The sequence below is a fragment of the Parambassis ranga genome, chromosome 5 (genome assembly GCF_900634625.1).
Source record: "Parambassis ranga chromosome 5, fParRan2.1, whole genome shotgun sequence".
In the NCBI taxonomy this organism is placed as follows: domain Eukaryota; kingdom Metazoa; phylum Chordata; class Actinopteri; family Ambassidae; genus Parambassis; species Parambassis ranga.
The window spans coordinates 15,959,846-15,974,308 of NC_041026.1; the positions used below are offsets into that span (position 1 = coordinate 15,959,846).

At 41.7% G+C, this 14,463-nt stretch overlaps 3 protein-coding genes across 3 annotated transcripts in view; 2 read left to right on the plus strand and 1 right to left on the minus strand.

Annotated features, from left to right (window-relative positions):
- Nucleotides 1–487: 487 nt before the first annotated feature.
- Nucleotides 488–4,102, plus strand: mrto4 (MRT4 homolog, ribosome maturation factor). Its single transcript, XM_028405038.1, has 8 exons — nucleotides 488–597; nucleotides 814–872; nucleotides 981–1,084; nucleotides 1,799–1,880; nucleotides 1,967–2,034; nucleotides 2,117–2,268; nucleotides 3,391–3,467; nucleotides 3,547–4,102. The coding sequence occupies exons 1-8, from the start codon at nucleotides 570–572 to the stop codon at nucleotides 3,703–3,705; spliced, it is 729 nt and encodes a 242-aa protein (XP_028260839.1). The 5' UTR covers nucleotides 488–569; the 3' UTR covers nucleotides 3,706–4,102.
- Nucleotides 4,103–4,240: 138 nt separating this feature from the next.
- On the minus strand, nucleotides 4,241–6,712 carry akr7a3 (aldo-keto reductase family 7, member A3 (aflatoxin aldehyde reductase)). Its single transcript, XM_028405037.1, has 7 exons — nucleotides 6,261–6,712; nucleotides 5,709–5,896; nucleotides 5,419–5,523; nucleotides 5,221–5,317; nucleotides 4,874–4,973; nucleotides 4,658–4,787; nucleotides 4,241–4,482 (listed from the first exon to the last, which is right to left on the minus strand). Exons 1-7 carry the CDS (start codon nucleotides 6,553–6,555, stop codon nucleotides 4,321–4,323), a joined length of 1,077 nt encoding a protein of 358 aa, XP_028260838.1. The 5' UTR covers nucleotides 6,556–6,712; the 3' UTR covers nucleotides 4,241–4,320.
- Nucleotides 6,713–9,306: 2,594 nt separating this feature from the next.
- Nucleotides 9,307–14,463, plus strand: part of megf6b (multiple EGF-like-domains 6b) — a 49,002-nt gene continuing 43,845 nt past the window's right edge. The window contains exons 1-3 of the mRNA XM_028405150.1: nucleotides 9,307–9,413; nucleotides 10,201–10,335; nucleotides 11,172–11,281. Of these exons, the coding sequence (XP_028260951.1) occupies nucleotides 9,307–9,413; nucleotides 10,201–10,335; nucleotides 11,172–11,281 (352 nt within the window). The remainder of the gene's footprint in view (nucleotides 9,414–10,200; nucleotides 10,336–11,171; nucleotides 11,282–14,463) is intronic.

A 14,463-nucleotide genomic window follows, 5' to 3' on the forward strand; every position in this document is an offset into this window, starting at 1 on the left:
GCTCACTTTTATTAAAGCTTTGTTGTGACAGAAATCTATAATAAGTAACTGTCCCACGTTCAATCACTGATGTGATATAGGCTAAAATAATGCCTAAATGACTGGCAATCTTCAGACTATCAAAACCACACACACACAGATATTAGTTCAATTACATAGAAACTACACGTGATTTTTTTTTCATTATTAGTAAATTGTAAATATCTGTATATTTACTTGGATTGACCCACACATGGCTAAATTCAGATGCATGTGAATTACGACATTACTTTGACTAAGGGGACCCCTGGTGGGTTAATCCGGTCATAATCCCTATTACTTTAGGCAGCTGTCGGTTTTTCATCATATAATTTTCATGTTGAACATAATACAAGTACAAACAGTGACATAAATTATTTGTTAATAAATATATCATCCACTGGAATATTAATATTGGACAAATTCAAAAGGTTTTTATTTTATTTTATTTGCTGTATTTTTAGTCAGGCGCCTCATGGCCAACCTCCCCAAACAGAAACATTTGGGGTCCTGTCTTTTCACGTGTGCGTCTGCTATCGTGAGAGGGAACCATGCCGAAGTCAAAGAGAGACAAGAAAAGTAAGCAAATAAAAGTTATTAAAATGTTAACATTTGTTAACATGTCAAACTTACTAAGGTGAAACGTGCTGTTTTTTAAGTAAAATGACTTAATGATCAGTGAACGCTCTGAAAAGTCAGAGTAAGAAGCTACCGTTAGCTTAACCATTCTTAGCATGGCTGTATGATACACTGAGTGAGCTAACAAACTGAGAACTTCTTTTATTTCTACAACAGTTTCGTTAACGAAAACAACTAAAAAGGGACTGGACTCGAAACAGAAGTTAATTGAAGAGGTGAGTGTTTTCTGTTGCTGTCACCAACCAATAAAGAGCATGTGTCTTTATTCAGCTTCAGTCGTTGCTGTTCACATTTAAAACTTCTTCACCTAATTTGTCTTCTAGTTACGGAAATGTGTGGACACCTACAGAAACCTGTTCATATTCTCTGTGGCCAATATGAGGAATAACAAGTTGAAGGACATTAGGACAGCTTGGAAACACAGCAGGTAAGGACATTTAGGTTTTTAGTTAAAAGGGTCAGCGCCAGTAAGATTAGTGTGCACAAGCTCTGGGTCTCTGTGAAGCACCTTGAGACAATTCTATTGAATTGAATTGAATTATAGTATATTATAAAAATGCATTTTATTTTTTGTACCCTATGTTTTTACACTAATGCATACTATGCTGTTTGTTCCAATGTTGTTGGTACTGGATACCTGAATTTCCCCTCAAAAAAGTATCTATCTATCTAATAGAAGAGACATGGAAAGATGATTTTTAATTATTTTTCCCAGGTCACCCAGTTCTCCAACTGATTTGTTGTTGCTGCTGCCACACAGACAAAGAAGACACATTTGTTTAAATTAGATTTATGCACGTGTTAGATTTATATCGCTTATATTTTGTATTATTTACTATGGAAAAGTGTGTTTTTTGTCTTTATGTAGTGGGTGAGGCTTAAAAAAGGTTCCATGTCAGTTGACCAAATAAATTAAAAATCAGAACTCTATTGCTAACTCTTACAAGAGACAAATATGTGATCAATATTAGAGATGTCACAAAGACATGAATTGTAAGATGATGCTTGAATATTTTTGAAGAATACATCTTCAAATCAGTATTAGCAAATGATAGCACACATGCAGCATGGGACACGTGAACGCTATCTGGCAGAGCATGAATGTGGATTCAAGTTCTCAGGTCTTGGTTCTTTTCTACAGATTCTTCTTCGGCAAAAACAAAGTCATGATTGTTGCTTTGGGAAAAGGAGACACAGACGAATACAAAGATAATTTACACAAGGTGGGCAGTAAATCATGTCACATTTAAAATAATCACAACTACCATAATTATTGTACAAATGAAAATATCCTGTTGATAATATTCAGGTCACCAAGCATCTGCGTGGAGAAGTGGGCGTATTATTCACAAACAAAACAAAGGATGAAGTACAAGAGTAAGTATGTTGTGCTAAATGTACAGCTGCAAAGTTCCTTATTGTATTGATCAGTTGCCTACATGATGGTCTTCACCCGCAGGTATTTCAGTCACTTCAAAGAGATGGATTATGCTCGTGCTGGTAATCAGGCACAGATGGACATAACCCTGGATGAGGGACCTCTTGAGCAGTTTCCTCACTCAATGGAGCCACAGTTGAGGCAGTTAGGACTTCCCACTGCCCTAAAGAAAGGTAAGACTAAAAGACAGTAACTGAAACCAGCTTTCTAGTTTTTAATATAACTGTGGGGTTTACCATCATGGCTTTAATGATACATGTATTTTAAAGTGGGTATATAACTTTGTTAATAAGAGACCAAGAAAAAAAACATGCAGACTGAGTCTGCTATAAAGGAGTGAAATGTATGTGGCAATACTGTGGCTCAACAACAGGTTTTCATTGGCTTTAGGCAGGACTAGAATCATGTGACATGGGCAACATCACGTTTTTGTTGTTTAACACGACCCTGTCCTTTAAACCAGTGGTCCCCAACCACCGGGCCGGGGACCGGTACCGGTCCGTGGGTCATTTGGTACAGGGCCGCACAGAAAGACTGAGCAAAACATATATTATTCATTATCTGAGTCTGAAAGCTGTTTCATTTATAAATCGATCAGATTCATCCGCCTGTGCCTTTAAGCACCTGCCCAGACGCTGGTCTCGGTCACGGGATACGGCCCCAAAATTAAGCCCACAAGCAAAAATGAATAAAAAACAAACGTCTTTGGAGAGCTTCTTCGGAAAGGGGAAAAGGCCTAACGAGGAGACAGAAGAAGAGGAGCCTACCCCTTCAAAGAAAAAGAAATCCGCATTTAAAAGACTATATCAGGAGTCCTATTTAAAATACGGATTTATTGCAACAGGTGATTCTCACACACCAAGTCCGCTCTGAGTGATGTGGCGACAGACTCGCAAATGAGGCAACGAAGCCTTCAAAACTGCGAGACCGAGCACCCTGCATTAAAAGACAAGCCATGGAAGAAAACATGAACAAGAACGACTGAAGCAATTAATGACGGCCAAAACAAAATTACGGAGTGGACTGGACATAAGAAACACACTTCGGGTGTCATGTCTCCCATTATCCCTAGATGGGACCGCCTCATTGCTGGGAAAGCTCAAAGGCTCCCACTAGTTAAGCATAAGAGTAAGAGTCTGTTTATGCACTTTTTTTTTTTTTTTTTTTTTTTTTTTTTTTTCTGTGCCGGTCCGTGAAAGTATTGTTTTACATGATACCGGTCCGTGGTGCAAAAAAGGTTGGGGACCGCTGCTTTAAACAATATGATAAACATGTTGTATCCTTTGTCATGAAAGGAGTGGTAACGCTGCTGCAAGACCATCAAGTGTGTAAGGAGGGAGATGTGTTGACGCCTGAGCAGGCTCGTGTCCTGGTAAGTTATTCAATGTATCTCTTGACTTATACAGTCAATATACAAAAGCAGGTTTTCATGTTCTTCTTTTTGTCCACAGAAACTCTTTGCCATTGAGATGGCAGAATTCAAGGTGCAGCTCAAATGCATGTGGAACTCAGAAACAGGAGAGTTTGAGAACCTCGCTGGTGAAGAAGAGAATATGCAGCAAGAAGATGATGATGACGACGACGACGACGACGACGACGACGCAGAATGAAACCTCTGCAAAGAAAGGAGCTTGTACACATCTGTTTTTTTATTTTAAGTTGTGCCAGCATTCAGCAGCAAAGAACATTTACTTCATCCATCATCCTGCCTGGCAGTGCTGGAGTCTGTGCAGTCTCCTTTTACCTATGAAACACAAACCTCTGTTCTTCACAGTGAATTTTAGCCCTGGACTGAGCTGATGTTCAGTAAACACTGAGACTGGAGGCAACGAATTCAACAGTTTTGTACATGTGATCATGTTGTTTTATTTTTGTCACATGGTGAAAGATCTAAATCTCAGTACTATTCCATTCACACAGCTAATAACCATATCATCACTTATGTAAAACAACCCATCTGTGTGTGAAAAATCGTTTAAGACTTGTAAAAGATATTTTTTCCCTGAAGATCTACTGAATTGCATTTATTTTTTAATTTAGATTCATCCACATCAACACATGAAGGTGTCCAGGTCATCCGTCCATCTATTTTCAAGAATACAACTAAATTCAAAGGGATGTTAAGAAAAATATGAACACAGATCATTAAAAGGAAAATAGAGTTTACTCAATCTTTTTCTGGAAAAACTATGAACAATTTGGCAGCGCGGTGACAGAGATGCTCTTCATCTGAAGTAGTTCGGACACTCGTGGGCGACGAGATTCCAGGCGTCTTTAAAGGCATCAACAACTCTCTGGTCCAGAGGACCTTCCTCTGCAGCAGCCAGGTTTTGTTGAAGCTGCTCCATGCTGGACATACCGATGATGACTCCATCTCCGAGATCACCCTGTAACAGGGAAATTGTAGAAAAAGGTCCTGATTCATTAAAACATGGTTTCAAATAGGATGAACTAAAATTAAATATTTATGATAGTGTAGGAGTAAGTTGCTGAGTTCTACCAATTTGGTTTAAAACACTGCATTATCAGGGCTCACAGAGAAAGATTTGATCCAATGTGTACCTTCAGTTGGGAGTGGTGGTACATCCAGCGCATGGCAGCTGAAGTCATGGAGGGTTTCTCTGAGCCGTATGCCGTCTCTAAGGCTTTCTGAACCATGTCTATGGCTTGGAAATGACTTTGCTTCCAGTATCTTACACATACGAAGAGAACAGTCATGCTTACACTGTGCAAACGCAAATCGACAAAAGTGCAACAACAGCACAAGCTGTTGTTTACCTGTCTCTGTATGCAGCAGCCCAGTTGTTACCAAAGAATCTCCCTGCAGGCTGAGAAGCATCTTTGTCTTCATAATGATACTTTCCTGTCAGAAGGCCACCTGGCAAAGGAAACATTATGTTTTGAATCATGTCACAAAAATATTTAATAATTGACAGTATGTACGTTTAAGGCTAAGGGGAACACTCTAAAATATTAGACTGTTAATCTCAGCCGAGGTAGCAGACTGGTACTATTCCCAGAGCCATGCTGCTAGCAAATGAGGACCTAACATGTGATGTGAGGTAACTGAAGTCTTGTTTTCAAATAAACAAAATGCGACAACAAGGTGCACAGATATACAGTACCTGCTAGAGGATTGTATGCATAGAATTTCATTCCATAGTATCTCAAACATGGCAGCAACTCCGTTTCTACCTGTCTGGTTGTGGCGTTGTACATTCCCTGTGAAAGTGTGTAATAGTCCAAATCAGGATGTAAATAATGGTTAGTTTAAAATAATAAGCATATATAAAGAGATGCATTGATAAAAAGACAAATAATACCTGATACACTGTGGGAACAATCCAGCTGTTGTGTCTGCAGATGCACACTATTTCAGCCACTTCCCATGATGCATAGTTGGACAGGCCAAACTCCTTGAATTTCCCCTGAAGGTGACAATTTAACATTATACAGCTTACGGTGTCATTGTCATATAAATGTATGATGTATGGCAGTGTTACAGTGTGACACATAGAGCAACCACAATATTTAAACCACTGACAACCTGATACTCTACTACCTTTTTTTATGATTCTCCGGTGTAGATATTTTGTTTCTATGATCTGCTCACCTCTTTGTGGAGCTCATTGCAGGCTCTGAGAGTATCCTGGATGGGGTTTTGGTGGTCAGGGGCATGTAGGTAGAAAAGGTCCACACAGTCAGTCTTCAGCCTCTGGAGGGAAGTTTGCAGCTGGGAGCGCACACTCTCTGGCTTCAGTGTCTTCCCATCCCAAGGGTTAGCCTTGGTAGCTATGCTGACTGTGGATGAAGTAAAAGTTGTGTCATGTACAACTCAATTAAACAGTCAAACTTTTTATGACCTGCACATTGTAATAATTGAAATGATGTGAGTATCGCAGACATATGCAGCTCAAGTGATCTATGTAACCAAAACATACCAGACATGTGCAGACTATCGCTCTAATATAACAGGTGTTTTACATCAGAGAGGATGACATGTGTCCTGCTAGCACACCTGCTACACATTGAAGCTGACCGGAATATATTGCAAACATATGAGGAGATGTGTCAGCTATTTTCAAACCGGAACAGTTATCCATGGAAACACAGCTAGCACACTTTAGCACGCTGTTTGCTAGCAACTTGTGTCCTGCTAGCACACCTGTTTTGGGGAGACTCATGTTCCCAATAATCTCCTCTGACTTCCCGTCCACGTACATGAGGGCTGTGTCCACCAGCCTGTGCCCCCTGTCCAGGAAAGCCTTCACCATGTCCTGGCTCTGCGCGGCATCTGCTCGGCCCCCGAACGCCATGGTTCCCAGTAGGGACACCGGCTGTTTAGCTTGAGACGACGACATGTTTCTACGAGCCACAGACAGCGGGAAATGTGTGAGCACGCCGTTTAGTTTGTAACTCTGTCTGAGTGTGGACAGTCCGCCCGTGATTACCCACAGCATGCTGCAGTACGGCAGCAACGGAGGGCAAAGTTTAAAGTGGTGATGACTGTCGTAAAGTTATTTAACCAGTAACAGTATCAACCGACAGCTCAGAGGCTAGTTTGGCTACAAGTAGTTGAGGCAGCTCAAAGTTCACTTTGTGTCTAGCGTCCTGTCGTTGTTGCAAACATGTGGGTCGTGTTAATATTTGTTCAAGTCAACTGGTCGTATCACAGCAGTGTGTAATTCCTAAAGTTCTCCACTAGGTGTCAGCAGAGAACAGTTCATGTCTCGGTGGAGTCTCAGTTACCACGTGGTGTTTCCATTCATAGAGGACCACACACAGGCGAATAATGTACACACTGTTCACACCGTGATAACCAATAATGCAGTTATGTTAAGCATTTACATCACCTTTGACTAAGTTCAATTAAAGAGTAAATTAGGAAGTGTGATTAAGTCAAAGACATTGCTGCTGGTGTGTTTACATGTGCATTTTGCTGTATCTTGGTTATGTTCTATTCATGCAATTCTGTTCTGATAACAAACAGGAGATTAGAAAAATTTAAATTGTCTCAAGATTATAATGTGCATATTTCTGGGCGGATAATTGATAACTTTGTGACTTGTGAGGTTTTGTAGTCATGTGCAGGTCTGTAGTATACAAATGTGTGCACCTGATTAGAAATATGACAAATATGACAATAATATGAAATTCCTATATTTTATTTGTTTTTTTATGCACAGACACATTTGCTTTGACAGGTGTGCATGCTATATAAAAATGCCATTTTATGAGTGAGTGAAGTAAGTGTTGATTTATACTGGTTAGCAGCAGTACTCATGAGGGGACGCTCACTGTCATACTGCAAGATCATGTGTTGGCCAGGCCGGGATTATACTATGTTGCGGATGTGAAAGCACACTCACACACGCTTGTTGTTACTAAGATCCATACATGCACAGTGGAATGGCTTCTGTTGGACTGTATAATTCAAGCTGACCCCTTTCCTTTTTTTCTTAAAGTCTGGTTCAGTTTCTTTTCACATTTGGAATTCTTCTAAAAACAAAAACTGTCGCTGCAGAAGTTGACCGTGGTTTTCCAGCACATGCACGGTTTCTTTGTAGCTTGTGGTGGTGTAGAAAGTTGGTGCATACATGGGAGTATATATATTCCAAATAATGCAATACTTAAGGCTGTGTTATTTATCTCTACCATATAAATAAATGACTGCTAATCATGTCTTAATCATGTCTGATTAAGCAGAGGTGAAGAGTGGAGCAGGCATGGTGATGCAGCAGGTTGTTATCCAAACAGTGAGGTGAATGTGGTGATGCAAACTCACCTGTGCCGAGTGAAAGCATAGACAGTTATAGCAAGGATGGGGAGATAGTGGTTCAATATGATTTGTAACACATCTGAAGAGGATATGTATCCCAGAAAAATACAAATATTTAAAACATATAGACATATATGGTAGAAATAAACAGATAACCTTGTCATTGGACTAACTTTGATGCAGTGAAGGACCTCGTCTGCCCCCGGTGTGGCAGAGGAGGTCTGATGAGCCCTGATGTGTCTGGGTCTGCGAGCTAATTAAAACAACATGCTGTTTCCTCAGAGGCTGCTCGGACAGCCCTGACCCGGGACTCTTTCGGGTCATGAACACACATGCGTGCAATGAAAGCTTTGTTTAGAGAGCAGCGGTAGTTCAGTCCTGGCTGCTGACCCTTTGACCGCACCATCAGCTGTTTGCCCTGCAGAGTGACCACTGGCTGCCTCGGCCAGAACCTCAAACATCCTCTGTTGCTCCGCGGGTGATAATATATCACCGTTTGTCCATTCATGCCTGCCTGGTTTGCATCTTGTTCCAGCAACCTGTGGCTGTGCGCGCTCTCCACTGCGCCATCCAGACGCGTAAAAATACAATAAAATCCATGTTTGTGTAGATAACCAACATGCACAGAGTTAAGGGTTTCTAGAATAAGGGTCTGTTTGTCAGGTGAAGACGAGGTGAGGAAGGATAAAGTTGTTCCTGTTTCTGTGAGCGCAGCGTGTCTGGGAGGCTGCTGACGCTCTAATAGATGGCTCTTTTTTTTTTTTTGCAACCCTCCTCCTCCCAAACCCCTGCCATCATTACCAAGTGAATGGAGGGAGGCAGAAGGCGCTCAGCCTCCACGACGTGCAGTCCAGTCAGTCTAACATCTGCAGTGAAGAGTTGATCTGTAGTGTGAGTGAGGAGCTGCAGCGTGCGCATGTGATGGCTCTGTCACTGCTGCTGAGTGTTGGTCATTTTGACGCGGACGCTCCTTTACGCGCATTTTGAGTTTCTGCATCGTTTGGATTCTTTGTGTGTGTGTATTTTCCTGGATCGTGATGAAAGGCACTCATGCACAAGTTTATGAGTAGTTCAAACTTTTAAAGCTGTTGGCCGACGAGGAAAATGGACAGTTTTATTTTTTCCTTTTTTCTAATATTTATTAAAGAGGCACACACGTTCCAATATAACGTTGCCAGCAACCTCCAACCCTATATGTAAGTAACATTTCTCCCATTTGTTTTTAGTCACATATTCAGAGCAACAGATTAATTATGGATGTTTTCATAGCCTCCTATAGTTGCTTTGAAGTTTCACCTGCACATCCTTAAACTTGTATCCCAGAGGCAGAAAACAGGCATGAGAAGTTGCTCTCCCTCTTGTATTTTGCTGCTGTGCACACTCATCAAAGCCTGTATTGGTTTGCATGCATCCTGTCACTGTAATTTACAGGATGATTGGCTCCATGTGGATGGTCTGTGCAGCATTCCTACTCCTGTCAGAGTCTGGTTGTGTTAACCCTCTCATGGAGGAGACTCAACAAGTGTTTAACACTTTAGTGTAAGAACTAAAGAGCTTAAATTATGTGTGAGGAGTAACCTGCCACTGACAATGAGGTCTTTCATATGCAGTTATGTGTACAGCTGGAGGTGATGGTGATTACTACTGTTTATGAGAGGAGCAGCTGGATGTTGTCTAAAGATCCCTGCTGATCTCCACATGCAGAGCTTTTCCGTCAGTGCTGGGAGAGTTACCAAAAAATGTTTCAAAGATCAGGTTCCACTTTTTTGTGTGTGTGTGTGAAGGCAGGTTTTGCCAATAAGTGACCATTAGCAATAAAGGCTGATCCCAGTTTTTACCTGAGTAAATATTAACAGTCTATTTAATACAAGTGAAAACATATTTATTGTGAAAATTGTTTGCATGCTGTGAAGCATTTTGATGTTCCTTGGTGGATTATTTTGCCACTTTTAAACGGCTTTTAAAGTCACACATTTCAGATGCATTCTGAGTTAAGTTGACCTACAGGTAGCATCTTGTATCCTGTTCTCACCAGCTTGCTGTTCTGAAAGGTGATGTATGTGGAATTCCCCTTAAGTCTTCTTAAAAAAAACAACAACAAAAGCCAGACATCATAAGCAGCCTTACACCTCAGCCCTCACAGGCATTATGTCGCTGACAAGCTGAAAATGCCTCACGCAAGCTTTGTCTGTCTGTCATTTCCACCACACTTCTTTCAAGCACTCATAAATTGAACCTCTGCCATATGTGTCTGTAAAAACACTGCACAACAATTTGACATGTTAAGTATTTTTACCACTTTTTTTTATTTTTCTTCTTATTCCAGGCCCAATGTGTGTGTGGAGAGAGAGGTGACGCTGGTCGCCCAGAGGCAGCCGTGCGTGCAGGCCTTCACACGTATGGTTAAAGTGTGGAAGCAAGGTTGTGTTGGGCAGTCATGGTGCATGGGATATGAGAGGAGGTGAGTATTACACCTCATTTACAGTCTGACTCTGTTCTTTAGACAAACACTCCCAACTTTACCTGCAGGCGATGTACTGCTGACTAAGCTGTGGCTGAAGCCAAAGCATTAATTAATGGTTTTGTGTAGTTTCCATGTCACTAAAAGAATTTAACCAAGACCACTCAATCCATCTCCAAACAGGATGAGGAGCTGCTCCCTGACCCCCCCCTTCCTCTTTCCTCTTCATCTCACTCGCTTCTTGTCGTGTAATCACAGCTTTTAACCTGTCATACAGTTAAGTGCAAGGTGTAGCCCCACTTCACTGCAGTTACTGGCTATTTAACACCAAGGCGTCTCTACGGCCAGCATTCCTTTGAAGGAGAGGTTATAATGTTAGCATTTTAGCCCGTCTCTGAGAGTCTGTCTCAGAATGTTCTCACTGTGCTGCCCACTGCTCGCTTTCTCTGCGTTATTTGCCCAGTTACAAAGTCAAAGGCTGCTTTGAAGGCAGCCAAGGCCTCAATTACTCACTGAACACAAAACGTGTTTCCACAATGAGAGGAGTCCCAAAGTACAGGGATAGGCACCGTCCTCTGATGTAGAGGTTGCCAGTCTCACACTTTAAAAAGGTGCCTTGAAAGCCTGGGAAATTTTTCTGAACACTGGATGACATGTTACTTAAAAGAGATGTTTGATCAAGTTTTTCATATGAAACCTTAAAGATTATTTGATTAACTGTTAAGCTGGGTACTGGAATGTCCTCTCTCTCACACACATTATGACACACTAAAAAGTATTATTTCACTCAGAAAGTTACAAAAATGTTAAACTTTTTTAACCCTCTCATGTCACAGGACGGCGTATTACACAGCATACAGACAGGTGTACAGACAGGATTATCAGACTGTGTACAAGTGTTGCCCTGGATGGTCTCAGCTGAATGGAGAGGCGGGTTGTCTGTATCGTAAGTATTTTCACTTTTTATATTTTCTAGCTATAAAAATGTTAAAGCCATTTAGGTTTTCATTCAGTGTGACCTTCTTGTCTCCTGGTCTGCTTACGTGCACTTTTGTAATATCAACGTCTTCATCTGTCAGGCACCTTTAAGCAATATTTATGTAAAGCACAGAGTGAGTATATTTACCTAAAGGTAGTAAGTCTATTACTGACTCAGCAGACAGAAGCATGGTTCAAACATCACCTCACCACTGGCACAGACCTCTGAATGACAGGATTTGACAGAGAGGTCAAAAGGGTCAAGAGGTGCTTTGCCCATCCAGACTCCAGAGCAGATGTTATCAGTCAGTGCCATGTCCACAGTACTTGTGTTGTTACAACACTCAAACCAGGTTCAGATGTGGATGCTGGGAAAAAAGATGTTGACATTTGCTCTCAATTCAGATTTGCATTGCAGTGTCTTGTACTACGCTGAGCGGTCATAGTTCTGCAGTGATCCTGCAGTCTGTAGGAATTTATTTTCTTTGACGTTGGCTTTTTAGAGCTGCTTATCCATAGTCAACGTCTTACAGTACTCATGCAGAAGACAAGCACTGAACTGCTGTGGGTCAGCAGCAAATAATGTATGTATGAAATGGCATCTCCCCCGCTTGCGCTTGATGTTAGACTGCCTTTCGAAACTGCCTTTTACCTCACAAAACATAAAATACTGCATTAATGCATTGTCACCTGCAGCTCCCATTCTCTGCAAAGTAGACTTAGTGTTTTTGTCAATGGAGTCTGGTAGGTTCGAGGAAGGTGATATAACTGTTTGGAAAACACTTCTCCATACTGGGGGCTTGCCAACCACCATCTAGGAAATACATTATGTGGATAAGTACCTGATGAAGATCTACTCAAGCCAGACCATTCTTTTAAAATAGATAGCCTGTCTGGCTGTCATCTTTTGGCTGCCTCCATCTGTACAGTGCAGTGTAAAGTGAAGATCTGATTGGTTTAGCCGTTGCCCCACATTTAAATCTTGGCTCTTGTCCACATCCCCATGTCGCTTTGCTCATTCAGAGGTGTGACATTGCAGTGCTGGTTAAAAGATCACTTTATGGATATGAACACAGACAAGCATGCCCAGTGTTTACCTCAACCAATCACAGACAGGGCTTCCCAAACAGTAACTAATCCATGCTGGAGAATCCACCTCCTGCTTCGCACAAGAAAAACACACACAAAAAAATGAATTTCCCTCCAGCGTCCATGTATGGAAAAGTATTTCTATTGGTCACACTGAAGCTGCCAGCAGCTCATCTCCTTGCGGATAAGCTTAGCTTCACACCACAGAGACCAAGAAGTCTCCTTTGAAGGGATTTTACAGCCAGTGATCCAGATCGCATAGCCTGCATACCATAGGCAGACCCTTGGCAAAGCTTTCCTGTAAACAGTTTGTCCCCTGTCCTGTAGACTGACAAGCAGATTCCCACTTCCCTGTCCTCCTTCCCTGCCTGGATCTGACCCGTGTCTCTAATGCCCAGTCCTCACACCCCCCGTGCAGGCAAATTACTCTCTGGGAATAGCCCTCTGATGGGAAGTGATGGGATGAAGAATGGGAGAACATCTCCTAGATGTTTCTGTCATCAGTGTCTTATTATGGGATCTATATCCCCTTCAAAGGGCTCTTTGTTTCCTGGGGAGAGGTTACAGTATTACATTATACAAGGAAGCATTGCGCTGTCTGTTCTTCAATGAATCTGGTTTGTTTTAAAAACACTCAAAAAGTAAAGTCTTAAAAAGACATTCCTCAGGACTGCCCAGTGTCTCCCCTCACTTAAGTCAGACGGGAGGTTTGTTTCTCTGTTTCGCGTGACAATGGCTGCTTTCTTCAGCATGAGGCAGGGCTTTTATCTGTGTAACCAAAGACGTGGCAGCACTTTGAGATGGGACAAACTAATCACCCTTTTCTCTGAGCCATTGAACCAGGATAAAAGGAAGCTCACAACACAATCCTACCAGTCCTGCACACTTTGCTATGTGCTATCTGTACTGTTCTTCAGTCAGCACAATGCAATCTTGTGTGGCTGTTTTCAACAGCACCTCCAACATCCAGAAGGGAAAATCTGCTTTGCAAAATGTACAGCTTTAGCAAATCCTCTGAAAACCTCCACATAAGGGGAAGATGGGAATGCTTTGTGTTGAGATAGTGATTTACCGTCTGGTCCTTTTTTGTGGTTTCTTTATGTGCCATGTTGTGTCTCTCTGTGTGTGTTCCCTAATAAAAATCAGTCAGTCAGTGTAGGATCATTAGGCTAATGACCTCTGGGTATTGTGAGGCAGCAGAGTGGAATTGAGGGTCTAATTTTGGGCTGTATCTACAAGTTTTGTCGTTGTCGGTCGATCTCCCCCTGCCCTTTCATTATAGTTCGTGAAAGTAACTGTGCATCTTTTGTTTGTCCATTGCACCATATTGGTTTTCAGTTGTACACCTCTGCATTTTCTGCTCGGGATAATCAGTCGCATATTTGGAGAAAATGCCACAGCACAGCAAACGTCTGGTTAATTTCACATCTCATTCTGATAATTGCCCCCCTCCCTTTTGTTTTCCAAGTCTTTCTGTTTCAGGCTACTATCATCTCATTATAAATGTTTATGTGTTTTCCATTCACAGGATAGCACTGATTCAAAGTTCTCGAGCAGTTTGCAAATATCTTTTCCAACTTTTGATGTTTCCCAGCCTTATTACACAAATATGCACAAAGAGGAGAGTCAAGCAGACAGGCTTGGACCTTTTTTAATGCTCTTCTACAAAGGTTCTGTTTAAGATCTTAAAGTCCCATGTATTTTTTGAAGTGTATTTTATTGCCAGGTGGGGGTATGGAGGCATGTAGTGTAGTGTTTAAAAATGCCATCTGATAAGTGCAACTGGGGTGACTTTTGTGTGTTTTGAAAAGACTCCAGTTTGCTCAACGACTATCTGGCTCTGCTGCAAGTGAAGAGCTCTTGACTTTGTGATGGCGACTTCCTCCACTTTAGCATTTTTGGAGGACCCTCTCAATCAGTGAGTTAAACCTTTGGCCACAGCAAGCAGCCATGGGACGGGTAAGGATGGACAGGGTGAGCCAGGAGTGGAAACAAGCAGTTATGTTGATTGACGGCAACAATAAGTTTTGTGACAGGGGCTGAGGAGCAGGGACAATGGCA